This window comes from Corvus brachyrhynchos, unplaced genomic scaffold, assembly GCF_000691975.1.
Source record: "Corvus brachyrhynchos isolate BGI_N302 unplaced genomic scaffold, ASM69197v1 scaffold5, whole genome shotgun sequence".
Classification (NCBI taxonomy): domain Eukaryota; kingdom Metazoa; phylum Chordata; class Aves; order Passeriformes; family Corvidae; genus Corvus; species Corvus brachyrhynchos.
In genome coordinates, this window is record NW_008238321.1 from 9,595,685 (window position 1) to 9,609,232 (window position 13,548).

The window sequence follows — 13,548 nt, forward strand, 5'->3', positions numbered from 1 at the left end:
CTGAATGCTAATTTTCTTGTTTGAAACAGTAAGAAATATGTCACTTTGCCATACTTCCAGAGTTGTTAGGAAATTCTCTTTTGAAAGACCCATGAAGTAGCTGTTTTCTGTGCGAGAAGAACTATGAAACATAAGAGGTCATATCTAGTATTATGGTAATTTTGTATATTGTCTTATTATACTGTAATTAATGAGTTCTGTATTTCTCTAAATATTTTATGAGATGATCATGCGAATCCTCTGAATCCCGTTTCCTAAAACAGATCACAGCATTTTCAGGCCCTTGTTTATGCAGTGAGATTGTTGTTACTGATTAATCTATCTTAATCTCACTGTTTGTCATTTCCATATTCCATAAAATGCTTCAAAGTAATTTTAGCAGCTGCTGAACGTTATACTTTTGCTCTTTGCCTGTCAGTTGCAGGTATTCCACAGGACTTCACAGTGACTGCCTTAATGATCCGTGGTCACTGTTGTGACAGTGTTGAGTCTTAAAGTTCCACCTGTCTTACCTTACTGTGATTGTTGCTGGGGTCATGTGTGAAAGCAACTGGTGCAGTAGCATTTGTATCACATCAGACCCCAATAATCCAGCATTCAGAATTTCCCTGGTTTATTTTTATGCAGCAGTCAATGTGTAAAACATTGTAAATATCTCAGTAAACATGTCTAACACCAGAGAGTCTTTCAGAAGCACTGGTGTAGTTGTGAGGTACTTCTGGTGCACCACGAGGCTGAATGTGGGGTGTCATAGAAGATAGTCTGTGTAATTTAGCAGACTTCAACATATGTGCCATTTACTGTGCTGCTAAAAGGTGGCAGCTGAGGAGGAAGAAAGTGGGAGGTGTGAGTATGGGAGAGAACAATGTTGAAAGGTCTGATGCATCACAGCTCTTGTACCAGCACTCTGTGGCAGCCTCTCCAGCTGGATAAGCAGGATAAGCCCTCTAGGATGCAAGAGACTGTTGGATTCTGTCAGAAATGTGGAAATGTTTTGGGTATGAAGCTGTTGAGTCCTGGAGAAATTAGATCAGGGCAAGGGTATATGGAGAGATGGAAAAAAGTAAGGTATTGTATTGCATGGCAGGGAAGGAAGCATAAATTAAAATTGTGTTGGAATGCTTACACTGTAATACATCTAATCATCTGCAGAAGAAATAAGATTTGTATAAGAATCTCTCCTGGAACTATCTCTAAAGGAAATACAGATGCTGTTGTACTGTTCACGAGGTTTTGCAAGTACACTGATGTCCAAATTCTCTCTCACCTTTTTCAGCCACTGAATGACATCAGCATCCATTACCCTGCTCTAGAGCACCCTCATACTTTATCCTGTCCAGCCTCAGTAGCAAATAATCTTTCTTGCAAATAATCAAACTTAGTTTGAGCTGGAATTAATTGTGCTTCTGTGCCTCCAGAAAACCTTGGATGGAGTGTATTTTGTGTATTTAGGTTTTTCAGTTGCCAATAATTCTGAGAATGCATTTTTCTTACTAAAAATAATTTTTAAAAGTTCAGCCTTTTCATTTTATAGGGACAACATCCGTTCAAACTCATTCAAACTATTCTGGTAAAACTTTTTTATTTTTCTTTGGTAAAACCTTCTTATTTTTCTTAAAGCATGTATTGCAAAACTCTTGAGGGATCATCTAAAAATTTTACTAAACGGGGCCACAAAATGTTGTCAAGTGAAAGATCACAGAATCCTGGAATGGTCTGGGTTGGAAGGGATCTTAAAGACCATATAGATCCAAGCTCTCTGCCATGAGCAGGGACACCTTCCAGTAAACCAGATTGCTCAAAGCCCCATCTCAGGACTTCAGGCTCTATTCAAATGCTATTTAAAAAAATTTTGCAAAACATCTATCATTTTTATTTTAGTAACTGAGTCTGGCAGTCCTTTGCTGGACACTTTTGTACCATGGAAGTGAAATGCATTCTTTCATTCTACGCATCAGTGAATTTATTTGTTGTGCAACGTATATGGTGGATTCATTATATAGAGTACTTATTTTGGCTGAATTGCTTGAGCTTTCACCCTGCCCCAAATGTTCTGCAGCTACCTCAAAATCAAGATAAATAATACTGGTGCCCTTTCAGTGCCTGTAAGTTTAATATTAGAATGTAAGTAAGGGCAGCCTTGGAAGGATGTAGCAGTTGGAGTTGTGATTCAATTGTGCACATCCAGTCTCTAGCTCAAATTGTTTGCAATGTTGTTGTTTGCAATGGGATCAGATCAAGTTTGAGCCAGCTGGTTCAGTAATGATGAGTCCTGAGTGTCTATGTGTTCTTTTCCAGAACATGTTACCAACTCAGAAATTCATGCTTTAACTTCAGCAGCTTGATCATTTCTCTTCTTCTACTGAACAAAGCGGGTTTTTTTCAAATGCAGACCAAAGTTGTGGAAAGATACAAATATTACCAGTACAGAAATAAAATATTCTTCTTTGAACTTTCCAGTATATCCCTTCAGTTAATTTTGACAGCCTGCCTATAAAAATATATGCTGTATTTCTTCTGGAACATACTGTTCAAAACTGGGTGAAGCCTGGGAGAAGTAAGGGTTCAGCTGAGCTGCTGGTTGCATAAGGGAAAAAGTCTCAGAGCATGGAGATTTTATTTTGTTCTTAAAAATACTCTTCAGATTATTAATTATTTTAAAATATTACTTTTAATCTTAGCTAAAGCTGGTCTTTTCTCCCTCATATCAGACTATATTAGAAGGATTTTGGGAGACTGTGTTCCTTCCCTGTTGCACATAGGGCTGTTTGCTCTCATATTCTAGCTGGATGCAAGTAGATTTTTCTCTAGGACCACATGTTCATTGTCCTAAACTTTAATGTAAGCTCTGACTTTATCAAGAATGATTCTATGAAAACATTTCTGTATTGCTAAAATTTACACTCATAACTATTTGAGTTATTGTTTTGCATTTTTCAGCTTCTTCCCTCCTGTTTACCTTTGTTTTCTCATACTCAGTTGCAAAGTCTTTTCATTGTACAGAGAGATTTCCTTATGGCAGTATAACCAGCCATCCAGAAAATACTCAGGTTTTTTCCACGTGGACAGGGAGGAGAGCAGAGTACGTGTACTAACATCTCACAGATGGCAGCCAGGAGCTTTACCCAGGAGTGCTCACAGACTCACACACAGTCGTTCATCCTGTCAAGGTGTGCTCACTCTCAGATCCTGGATCTAACAGTGCAGGTTTTATTGTCTGAGACACGTGGGTATGGCTCTGCTCTAGCTGGGTACCTTGCTGAGAGTATTGTGAAGCACCTTCCTGTCCTGCTCAACCTTTCCCCCTTGCTCAACCTTGTGGCGCCTCACAGGTGTGTTACTGGCATTCACTTGCCATCAGACCACTTTCCAGGTCCCAGCCAACTTTTACTGACTCGATTTTCTTTTAGGCACCTTTCACTCAGGACTCAGTAACTCAGGACTCAGAAACAATACAATATTTATTCTTTCATCTTTAAATATAAAAGGTATGGAAGCTGTAAATAAAGTAGAATCATTCGCACATAATTCCCATGCTACAAAATATCCTCCTTACCCACAGTGCAGCTGAAACTGTGACTCTCTGAGCTGGGATAAACAGCTTGCATCTTCTGACATATTCTTTCAGTCTGTCAGCTTTTTCACTGATGTACAGCTCTTACAACTCATCTCTTCGAACTTCTTTCTGCAAGGCTGATCTTTGTGTTGTTTAATCTCTCTCTTCTCAGGTGCAAAACAAAACCTCTGATGCCGTCTGAGAATTCCTTTCACAAGTATGAAATTGGCTCTAGTTTTCAAAGAGATGATTCTTACCTACGTACTTCCTTTCTGACCACGTTCTATAACGATCTGTTTATATGTCGAGTTCTTTAATTATCCATCTGTTCCTGCTGGCAGCAGAAGAAAATTGAACAGGGGAACAGGCTGAGACAATGTAATGCAGACATCTTACCCATTGATTTTTACATCTTGTGGAAATGTTGGTCCTTACAGTCATAGTGGGACTGCAGATTGCCCTTCATTTGCATGCGATACAGTCATGGTCCATACCTTTCAGGATTTGGATGTCCAAGACTAGATCCATATCTCTGGATACTAGGTCTATATTATTATTATTCTTCCATTTCTGCACTTGGCTGTTGTGTTGTGGAACGTGTTCATCTTGATCAATCAGTTCCTGCTTTTCTCTCTTAGGCAGCCCATGCTGATTTACACCAGCTCCCCACACAAATCTGGACCCCATCAGGACAATCTTTCAAAGGATACAACTGCAAAAAAACCCTCTCAGTTCTTGTTAGCACCCGGGTTTCATACAAAGGCATAGATTTAAGCATCAAAATAGCTTTTCTCAGAACTCTTCAAGTTACTTGAGCCTTCCTCATCACAGCACTGTATTTTTATAACTTTGCAATCTAAGCTTACATCATTGTCCAAGTTTTAGTCTAATTTTGTGCTTTTCCTGTTTCTGTTTTCTCCACCTTTGTGAGAGGAAAAGATTAAGCCAAAGCCAAATGCCTAAGGTGGCTCCTGGCCAGATTTGGTGGCAGGAGCAATGTGCTCAAAGCAGGCATTTCCACCTTTGCACCTACATCTCAGCCTGCATCAGCTACTGATCCTGCAGGGCTTCATCCAAACTCCTGCACCACAGCTGTTTTATTCTAATTCAGATTTTTTCCTCTTCTTGCACCATTTACCCATCAACTCTCATCTAAATGTACAATGCTTCTGTCTATCTTGTCTCTAGCAGAGCCTTGATTCCTATTAGGAACTGGGGCTTGGGTTTTGTTTGCTTTCTTAAAAGCACACTTGGTTCTACTGCTTTGGGCTGGCTTTTCTCTGTTTTCCAGTTAGTGTATTACTGAATGTGACTCTTCCAACGACTTCATACTTCTGAATGAACTCATCAGGAATGGCTTAAATCAATAATTGCTGTAAGTCTAAATGCAAAGTGGAAGCTGAGAGTACATTAACAAAAAGCTTTCATTCTTGCACAAGTTTTAATTAGCCATCCTGTTGATCTTTCCAGTTCAGTGCCTCACAAAAGACCCAAAGCTTTCCTTTATGGACCCGTGTTTCCATTAATTTGATTTCCTTTTTTTTTTGGCACAGGAATTCAGACAAAAACTTCATTGCTGCTGCTACTGGAATTACATACACCAGTTATATACCAATGCTATAGAAATAAGTAGTTTGTAGGTTAAGAAGTCAAAGGAGGAAGCACACCTGAGAAAATGCTCTGGCTGCAGATTTTGACCTTTGTTCAAAGTTGCTTTCTGCCACATTTTTGTTTGCAGCTTTGCTAGGGCATTGATACTACTGCAGAAGCACAGTTCTATGGCAACAGTACTCATCTTTCTACCTGACTTTGAAGCAATGCTGGCAGAAAAATAGATGATTTAAATATATATGTATATGTGAGAAGAACCCCAAACAGCCCCAGACCATGGATGTTTTCTCACAGATCACTATAAGTACTAGAACTGACCACCTTTTTTCTTCCAGTACTGCTAGCTGTAAAATAGGCCAAGTTTGGGTTCTAAAGAAGGAACTGTTGCCCTTTTTTTGAAGAAGTAAGAGACCAAACCAAAACCCACAAGCTAAAAAGTGAAGTGGGTTGACAGTTGTTTAGAACAGATTACTGTGACCCACTTTGATGGGTCGTGGCTGTTTCTGGTATTTCAAGGTGATTGTTGGCACTGGTTTTTCTTCGGCACTTTTGTATGACTTTCAGTACTTCATCCTTGCATGGTTTATGAAAACAAAGTATAACTACCAAACTAGCACAGCTCTCACAGAACAACACTATTTCTGCAATGTTCATCACAAGCTCATTCTTTGTAGTTCCAATGCTCCTCTGTAGCTTCAGTGTTGTCCTGAAGAGAACCATGATGTTATAAAAGAGGCGACAAATAAATGCTGTCACGCTGATCACGTACACGGCGGCGTAAGTGCGGATGTGCTGCTGCAAGGCTGGAGCTCCAGCAGGTGCTTCTTTAGCCAAGAGAACAGTAAAACAGAGAATCTGAAGTAGTGATGGGATTCCAAACCCAAAGGTGAATTTAACAATCTCGTATTCAGGCCATGCAAATAGTGGGTCCAACTGGCAGCGTGCTTCCAGCTGATAATTATCGGTGCCAACCAGCACTGCCTCCGTCAGGGACAAACAGAAGGTATACGTGAGTACAAACCCGACACACAAGATGGGTCTTTGGGTGGCTTTGCAGAGAGCAGTCCCTGATGGAAATCTTTCCAGTAACAGTGTGAGAGATGTCAAAATGAAAACATACTGAGAATTGAAATAAGCAAAGTTGAAAAAAAAAGACAGGACACTACAGGCAAGGTGGGTTGCTGTTAAATAGTCTGGTCTAGTGATGACAGTAAATGAGAAAAAAATCATTATGATATTGCTGATGGTGAAGTGTAGAAGAAGTAAGTCCAAGCCTTGTCCTTTGTTCTGCAAATAATTCTTTATGAAAATGATCAAAATACATATGCCAGCTGTTAATCCTGTGGGTACAAAAAAGGCAATGTAACAGTGCATGAGTCTGGATATGATATTTTGAGAAGCTATGAAGGCTTCAATTTCTTCTTGGGAAGTGAAAGGCTGGCTCTTGCTTGGGTAGCTGATCCACGTCATGTTGTGAGAAGTCATCCTTCTTTCCACACTGTGCTTATTTCCTGTTCAGTGGTGGTTGAACTGGAAAAGGAAGGTGAAACAAGTTTTAAAGTACAGTTTTAATGCCTTTTTTTTGCATTGAATATATTGTGTGCAGCCAGGCATATGAACCATTTGTTCAGAATAAATGCAGTAATTTCTTGGTGGGTTTTACACTCCTGTGTTATTACCCAAGTTAGCTTGAAATTATATTTTTAGGCAGAGAAATCTGCCTTTTTATTTTTGATGTGGTTTCTGCTCTCACCACTCCCCCCTTTTCCTCACTTGATGCAGCTCAGTTTTGTAGACAGCCAGGATCCAGCACACTCATGTTGCCTGTGGAATATATGGAATATTGGGGGTGAGGAAGGAGCTGGCTGTGTTTAGGTGGAGCTTCTTTTCCTCTCCATCTCACCAAGAAAGGCCAAGGCAGTTTGCAGGGCAATCCAATGTGTGGGCAGCAGCTCCAGCCACAAAAAGCTCCACTGTCCTGTCACAAGGGTGGGAATTCTGTATCATTTGAACCCAGCTGCAGTCTCACACCACATACTGAGGAAAATGCTAAGATAATCACAATATGAGGCACAAGCCACATTCCTTTCTTTGTTTTAGTTTTGCTTCCTTTCTGTTCTGAAAAAAAGCCTTTCATAACTGCAGTCTGTACCGAGGAGCCCATATAAAATTAATGAGAGTGTTTAAGAACTGTTATGAACAAACTGCTTTTATACTAAAACATCTTTATACATTAATAACCCTGTCATTTCTTAGGTGTAGCTATTGCATAAAACGGCAAAAAATAATGCTGCTCTGCATGCTTGACTTTGAGAAAACGATTACTGGTGCATTATAAACCTGTTGATAAAGTTTTAGCAAGGACCATTTATTACAGCTGCATTATAAATTCCTGGAAATAGGGAATTTTGAGAGTTATATGGATAGGCTGTTAGCTGTAATGACTCTGTGATATGTAGATATAATGATTTTGCTACTGTATATATGCTTGGAGGCTCCTTTTTTTTTAAAGGCAAAAAGCTTTTATGAGAACATGATATGTACTCATGAAAAACTGTAATGGATATGGATATATACATTTTCCAGACCACCTAAAAGCATAATTAGCTCAATTTTCTAAGAGGACATTTCTGTGCACCTTGTACTGATTGACGCAGAAAATAGCACATCTTTTTAAGTTGCAAAGAATAAATATATTTAAACATAAAATAATGAACTCACTATTCCTAATTAATTTGGAACGTCTGATTAAAATGTTCCTCAGTACTGGAAAAAGTTAAACAAATGGGCATTTTTACAGTGTAGGGTGTTTTGTGGGGAAAAAGAAAAATCTCTGTTCACAAAGATTCCAATTTTGTGTTAGACTTTGGTGTTTTTACTTTGTTCTGTTTTACATAAAGCTGGTCTGAACAAGCAGGCAAAGACAGGACCATGGAGTTCTCCTTACAGAAGTTTCTGTAAGTCATAGTGGCAAGAAGCTACATACTTAGTTGTACATAATGCCTCTTCCATAAAGGGATTCTAGTGATGTTAACTCTTAAAGTGAAAGTAATTTTAAACTGGTAAAAATTCATAGAGATGCATTAATGTTTTTAAGCAGTGCTCATTATAGATAAGTCAGTGTCTTAATACTGTTTGACAGTTAATTTATGGTCGTTACCTCTGACACTACTTCACATTTCTGATATTTCTAATCTCTCCTCAAAATAGGAATTCTAATACTGGTTTTAATTAGAAAAGTTGACTTATCAAAGTGGCTTTGATTAAATGTGTATATAATCTTATATAATTATAATTTCATTTCTAGAAAAGCGTGGAGTTATGTTTTGATTCAGCAGTGTTCTTTGTCCCTTTTTAAAGACAGAGTTTCTTCCTTTCTAGAAAAGGTTATTTTCTGAGAGATTCCACTACAGGAAGGACTGATGCACCCAGGGAAAACATTTTGTGTTACAGGTGCTCTTGCAGGAGGGAAAGGTTGGCTGGTCAGACTCTATGTTCCAGCCTCTGAGCTGGGGTGCACCATGTAGGAAAGAACTGATGGGCAAAACAGGCAGAAGTTTCTGAAGCAAGTTAAAAGTCAATGAAATTTTGAAGCTTAAAAATAGTTTATTAAATATGAGCAATTCTTGTCTGTAAAACTTTAAATTTCACAATTCATTTCTTCTTAAATACTTGGGTGGAGTCTCAAGAAGGAAGGAAACTGTAAATGGAGTTTTGATCTCCTGTTAGGAGAGAGATTTGAAGTGTAATCTGGTGAAGGATTATGACCACTTGAGCATCTGAGAAAGTCTGTTATCATCCCACACTGTAGATTCAAGGTTAGGAAATACTTACATTTAAAGCTGTTCCACCAGAGCCTTCAGTGTTGCCTGCAAATTCCATCAGGCCTTTTGCAGGGCTGAGTATAAGAATTCAGTTTTGGCACTGTGAACATTTCCATTGTCTTCTCAACAACTTTTATGGGCCAGCTATGTTCAGTGTCCTTGCAGGGAATCTCAGAATAATTTAGCAACATTCAGCTTTTCTGGTAACATCATTGCAAAGGAAACAGAGGGGTTTGGGGTTTCACAGGAAATCATATGGCCTTATATCAAATTACAGGAAAAAAAAAAAAGATGCCAAAACTTGAATAAATTTGCTCAGGACCTGGCCTTGGTACTGATACCGAGTTCAATTTTGACCACAGCAATGTATTTTAAATTTTATTTAAATACTCTTCGGGCTTTTAAGACAAAGTAAGGCTTAATGCAGCATATTCCAGTAACTGCAGCTTGCTGTGCAAGCCAGTGCATCATCTTGGTTTCTCTTCCTGTGCCCACCTGCTTGCACATTGTGATGTGTTACTGGTAAACCAGCACGGTGTTTAGCAGAGGCTAAGGATGTGTTTTGCCCTCATTTGGTGTCAAGACAGATGCCTGAAACAGTTGCAGTTGTAACCACACTAACATTTTTGTTAAATAATTAACACTGATGCTTCCTCTCCTTCTAAATATTATTATCCTAACCTGAGTGTATGTCTTTTAAATTACCTCATCTGAGGAGGGAATTGAACTAAAAAATAATCTATTCAACCTAGAATTAATATGCTCACTTTGGGGAAATAACAGTGCAACTATAGGTTTATAATTATAATCAGTGTAAGTATTAAAATTCTGAGCTAAGGAAAAATTTTTAGGTGTGCTGTTCTAAAGGGAATGTCCCGAAAATCACCTTAGGATTCCCACACAAACAAAATTTTACTGAAAGAGCAAGCTGTTTGCAGCTTTGCTGTGGCTAGTCAGTTGTGAGTGTAATTCTTGTTTGAATTCAATAAAGTGTTTATTACAGAAGACAAAATATCTCCTAGCAGTTTGTAGCTAATTCTGAAATATTTTCAGTTTGGCAAATAAGATTAAAATCAATGCGTAGTTATTAACTTTTCCCCCTTAAATTATTCCTAGAAGCTTAAAAGAATCACAGTGATAATGTCAGAGACTCTTTTCAGATTTGGTTCTGCTGTCTCACTGTTTAAAAGAGCAAAGGGCAATTTGGAGCTCAGATTGTGGTAGGAAAGGCTTGTGTGCAGGGGGTGCCATCAGACATGCCCAGCTCTTCCTACCAGCTGATACAAGTGCACCCTTCTCTCTAAAAGGGTCACACCTACCTGTATATTTCTGACTTCCTGACAATCTAATTTTTTTTTTTTTCAATATTTTGTCTCTTCATAATGATTTCAGTGAAATTTGAGGATACATAGCACTTTCCAAGATGCATTGCCCACCACCTCATGAAGTGGCTGCATTAGCGTCTTTTAGCTGGAATTATGGATTGGGCTCTGCCAGAACAGCCTGACTCCCTTGCAGCTGATGGATTGGGAATAGTCACAGATGGCACAACCTCTCTGCACGGTTGTTTACATCGGAATGGGTAGCTTTAGAGATTCCTGTGACTGTAAGATGCTCATCTATCATGTAAAGCAGCTCTAAGAAATTGTCTTTCCAGTTTGAAAACATTCCCAAAACATCAAGTTCATGCTTAGAATAACAATGGGATGAAGGAGCTCATAGCTTTTGCTGTAGTAATATTAATGTTTGCAAGTTTTTATAGACTTCTGGAAATACTAATTTAATTTAATTTAAAATAAAAATATATGCTCCGTGGGAGCAGCAGAGGGTGGTTTATTTCTCACGTGTTTTATTTCAGAGTATTCATGCAGCTGGCCACATTTTCTTTTTCAAAATACTTGGAGCTTTCATCATAAAAAAAATTAGGGAATTTATTATGTCATTTTCCTCTGCTGTGAGAAGATCTGGTATTCCCTCAGTTCTTGCCTGGTTCTTGGATTTACTGCTGGGACATACTTTTTTTTTCAAAATGCACGTAATGTTTATGCTCTGCTGTGGTGTGGGTGGAGGGGGTGACGACAGCAGACCAGTCCTTTACTCTTTCAGTGGTGTTTGTAGCTTACAGTGCAAACACCTCAAGACCTGAATTTTTTTTTTTCTCTCACAACGTAGTGTGACATAAACTGGCTTTGTTATTTCCACTTAAGTCACCGGTAACTATGGCAGGAGCCAGGTCTGTTTCTGTTTGTTTTACGATTAGTCAGTGAGGGAAATTTGCAATATGCTACTTGCATTATCTTTCCCTGTGTTGTCATGCTCCAGTATTTTGTCTCTTTATCCCAGGTCCCCCTTACTTTAACTGGCCATCAGTCATATTACAAATCCTTCCTTAACTTCATGTGGCCTCACTTTTTCCTTGGATTTTTTTTTTCCTCTTTCTATCCCTGTTTCCCTCCTATAATTCAGCAGTTAAAGCAAATATGTTTGATTTTAATTTCTGAAGCATGGTGAATACATTCCACTTCACTTCCAACACAGTGAGCACAGTGTTCAGAAAGCAGTTTAAAAACAGCAAGTTGTGAAAGGAGTTTCAGTACTGAGGGGACCCAGTCCCTAAGATTTCATTGGGTTTGGGTTCCTCATCCCCACTTTGATGTTTAACTGCTGCAAAAGGAGAGCTTGGTTTCAAGGAGACTTGTGTTTATTTAAAGTCTAGAAGGAAAAGCTCCTAAACCAGGGGAGTTTCTCCCTGGCAGCCAGAACTCTTCCTCTGTAAAAGGTTTGGTAGGGCAGTCTTTCTGCATTCTGTCACCAGCCTTTAGAAGGAAAATATTCTTTCATCCAGTCATAAAGCAATACATGTAACATTGCTTGTGAAACTGTGCTCTTGGTGGGCATGTCCTGCATCGACTTGAGAAAAACACATGATCCAGGGGGTGAAGATGCCCTTTCTGTTCACACTACGCCTGCCAAGTTAAAAGATGGAGGCAGCTTGCATTATGTAAGAGACTGAAATGTGAAATACTGTATTCTTCTTTCTTGTAAGATCACAATTCCTACTCTTGGGCAAGTATTTGAAGTTGTAAAGACTTAAGAAATCCTACCCTTAACTTACAGAAAAGTACCAGTTCCTGAGAAACCGAAAGCTTTTGGTTTTACTTTTCTAGAATATAAAGGAACTAACAGTAACTTAAACATAATCTCCAAGCAGCATCACTGACGTGTTTCCTGTCCTTTACAATTCCTGTAGTGGGGTTAAGATTATCTGACAATGTCCATCCTTTAAAAGACTGGTTTTAGGCAATGGTCGGAGTCGTTTGTCCAGACCACTGAACAGTATTTCATCATCCAGCTCCCATTGGTTCAACGGGAGTGAAGTACTGACTGGAAAACAGTCTTCACATTTTCTCTACTTAATGCCCAGCTTTAGCACAAATTTCAGCTTTATTACACATTTCAACTGAGGACCTTTCCCAGATACAGTATTTCAGTTTGTGTAGTTCAAATTGTGTTGTTAAAGAAGGGAAAACAAAAAGTTTTTAATTACGACCTCAGCTTCACTATTTGAGCCTCTTGAACAAAACATTGCATATTCAAAATAATATAAAGCACTTACCTTTTCAAGGAAATGTTCCACAGAAAAAACAGGCTGAGCCTTTCACTGTGAAATGTCAGTTGAAATACAATTACTGTTTGGCGCTTATAGAGCTTTCTGTTTCTGTAGAAAGCAGAGTGTGTATATTACAATAACTTCTTCAGCTGCGGTACATCACAGTGAAAAATCCGGGTGCTTGCTGACTGAAAAAACATGCAGTTCTGTAAGGGGAACAGGAACTTGGTTGAAGTCATTCAAACCATACACGTTGCATGTTTAGCAAACCTATGGTTTCATCATCATGTGACTTTAAAGTTCAGATTCTCCTCTGCAGTGAGATATTTTAGAACAGAAAAGTAGTGTTTGTCCCTGCCATTTCTAAGTATGTGAGGCCATCCAGTGGATTTTTTTTTTCCTGTTCGTGAAGTAATCCTACTCTCACTGGCCAGCCTTTGCAATTGCATTTTTTCCCAGTGCGCTGTTTGAAGTGCTAGAGGTCTAGAAAAGGAAAAGCCTGTGGAATAAATACCACACCACGCCCTTTGCTTAATACAACAAGAACTCAACACAAAGCAGGGCATGTCAAAGCATTAAGATCCCTGCTTAAAAATAGGTGTATTTCTATTTTTCCGAGGGCTTTTGGAACACTCCTGTTATTGTATACATGCAATAAATTATTTTTCCAGATGCTCTGCAATGCCCATGAGGTGTTAAAAGACAAGATTTTGAGTATGGAGGATGTTTCAGGTCTGGCTCAGCATGACCATGTTGAATAGTGTTATTAAAGCCTCGGATATAAATAAGCAAGAAAGGCTTGGCTCATGAGTTTTTTTAGTGCAGCCCGTCTGTCTGGGATGTATCAGTAGCATCATGTTTTCTCTTACCAGCGCATGGGGAAGGGCATTTCTGTTGTAATCTTCTAGTAACCTGCAATGGCGTTCGTGGGTTGAGAGGGTAATTTG

At 38.9% G+C, this 13,548-nt stretch overlaps 1 protein-coding gene across 1 annotated transcript; it reads right to left on the bottom strand.

Moving 5' to 3' along the window:
- Positions 1-3,443: 3,443 nt before the first annotated feature.
- LOC108446703 lies at positions 3,444-12,982 on the bottom strand. The gene is made up of 2 exons (XM_017734125.1): positions 12,608-12,982; positions 3,444-6,697 (listed from the first exon to the last, which is right to left on the bottom strand). The coding sequence occupies exon 2, from the start codon at positions 6,650-6,652 to the stop codon at positions 5,636-5,638; it is 1,017 nt and encodes a 338-aa protein (XP_017589614.1). The 5' UTR covers positions 6,653-6,697; positions 12,608-12,982; the 3' UTR covers positions 3,444-5,635.
- Positions 12,983-13,548: the final 566 nt, after the last annotated feature.

Coding starts and splice junctions, on each gene's coding strand:
- LOC108446703 (XM_017734125.1), bottom strand. CDS start 6,652: ATGACTTCTCACAACATGACGTGGATCAGCTACCCAAGCAAGAGCCAG.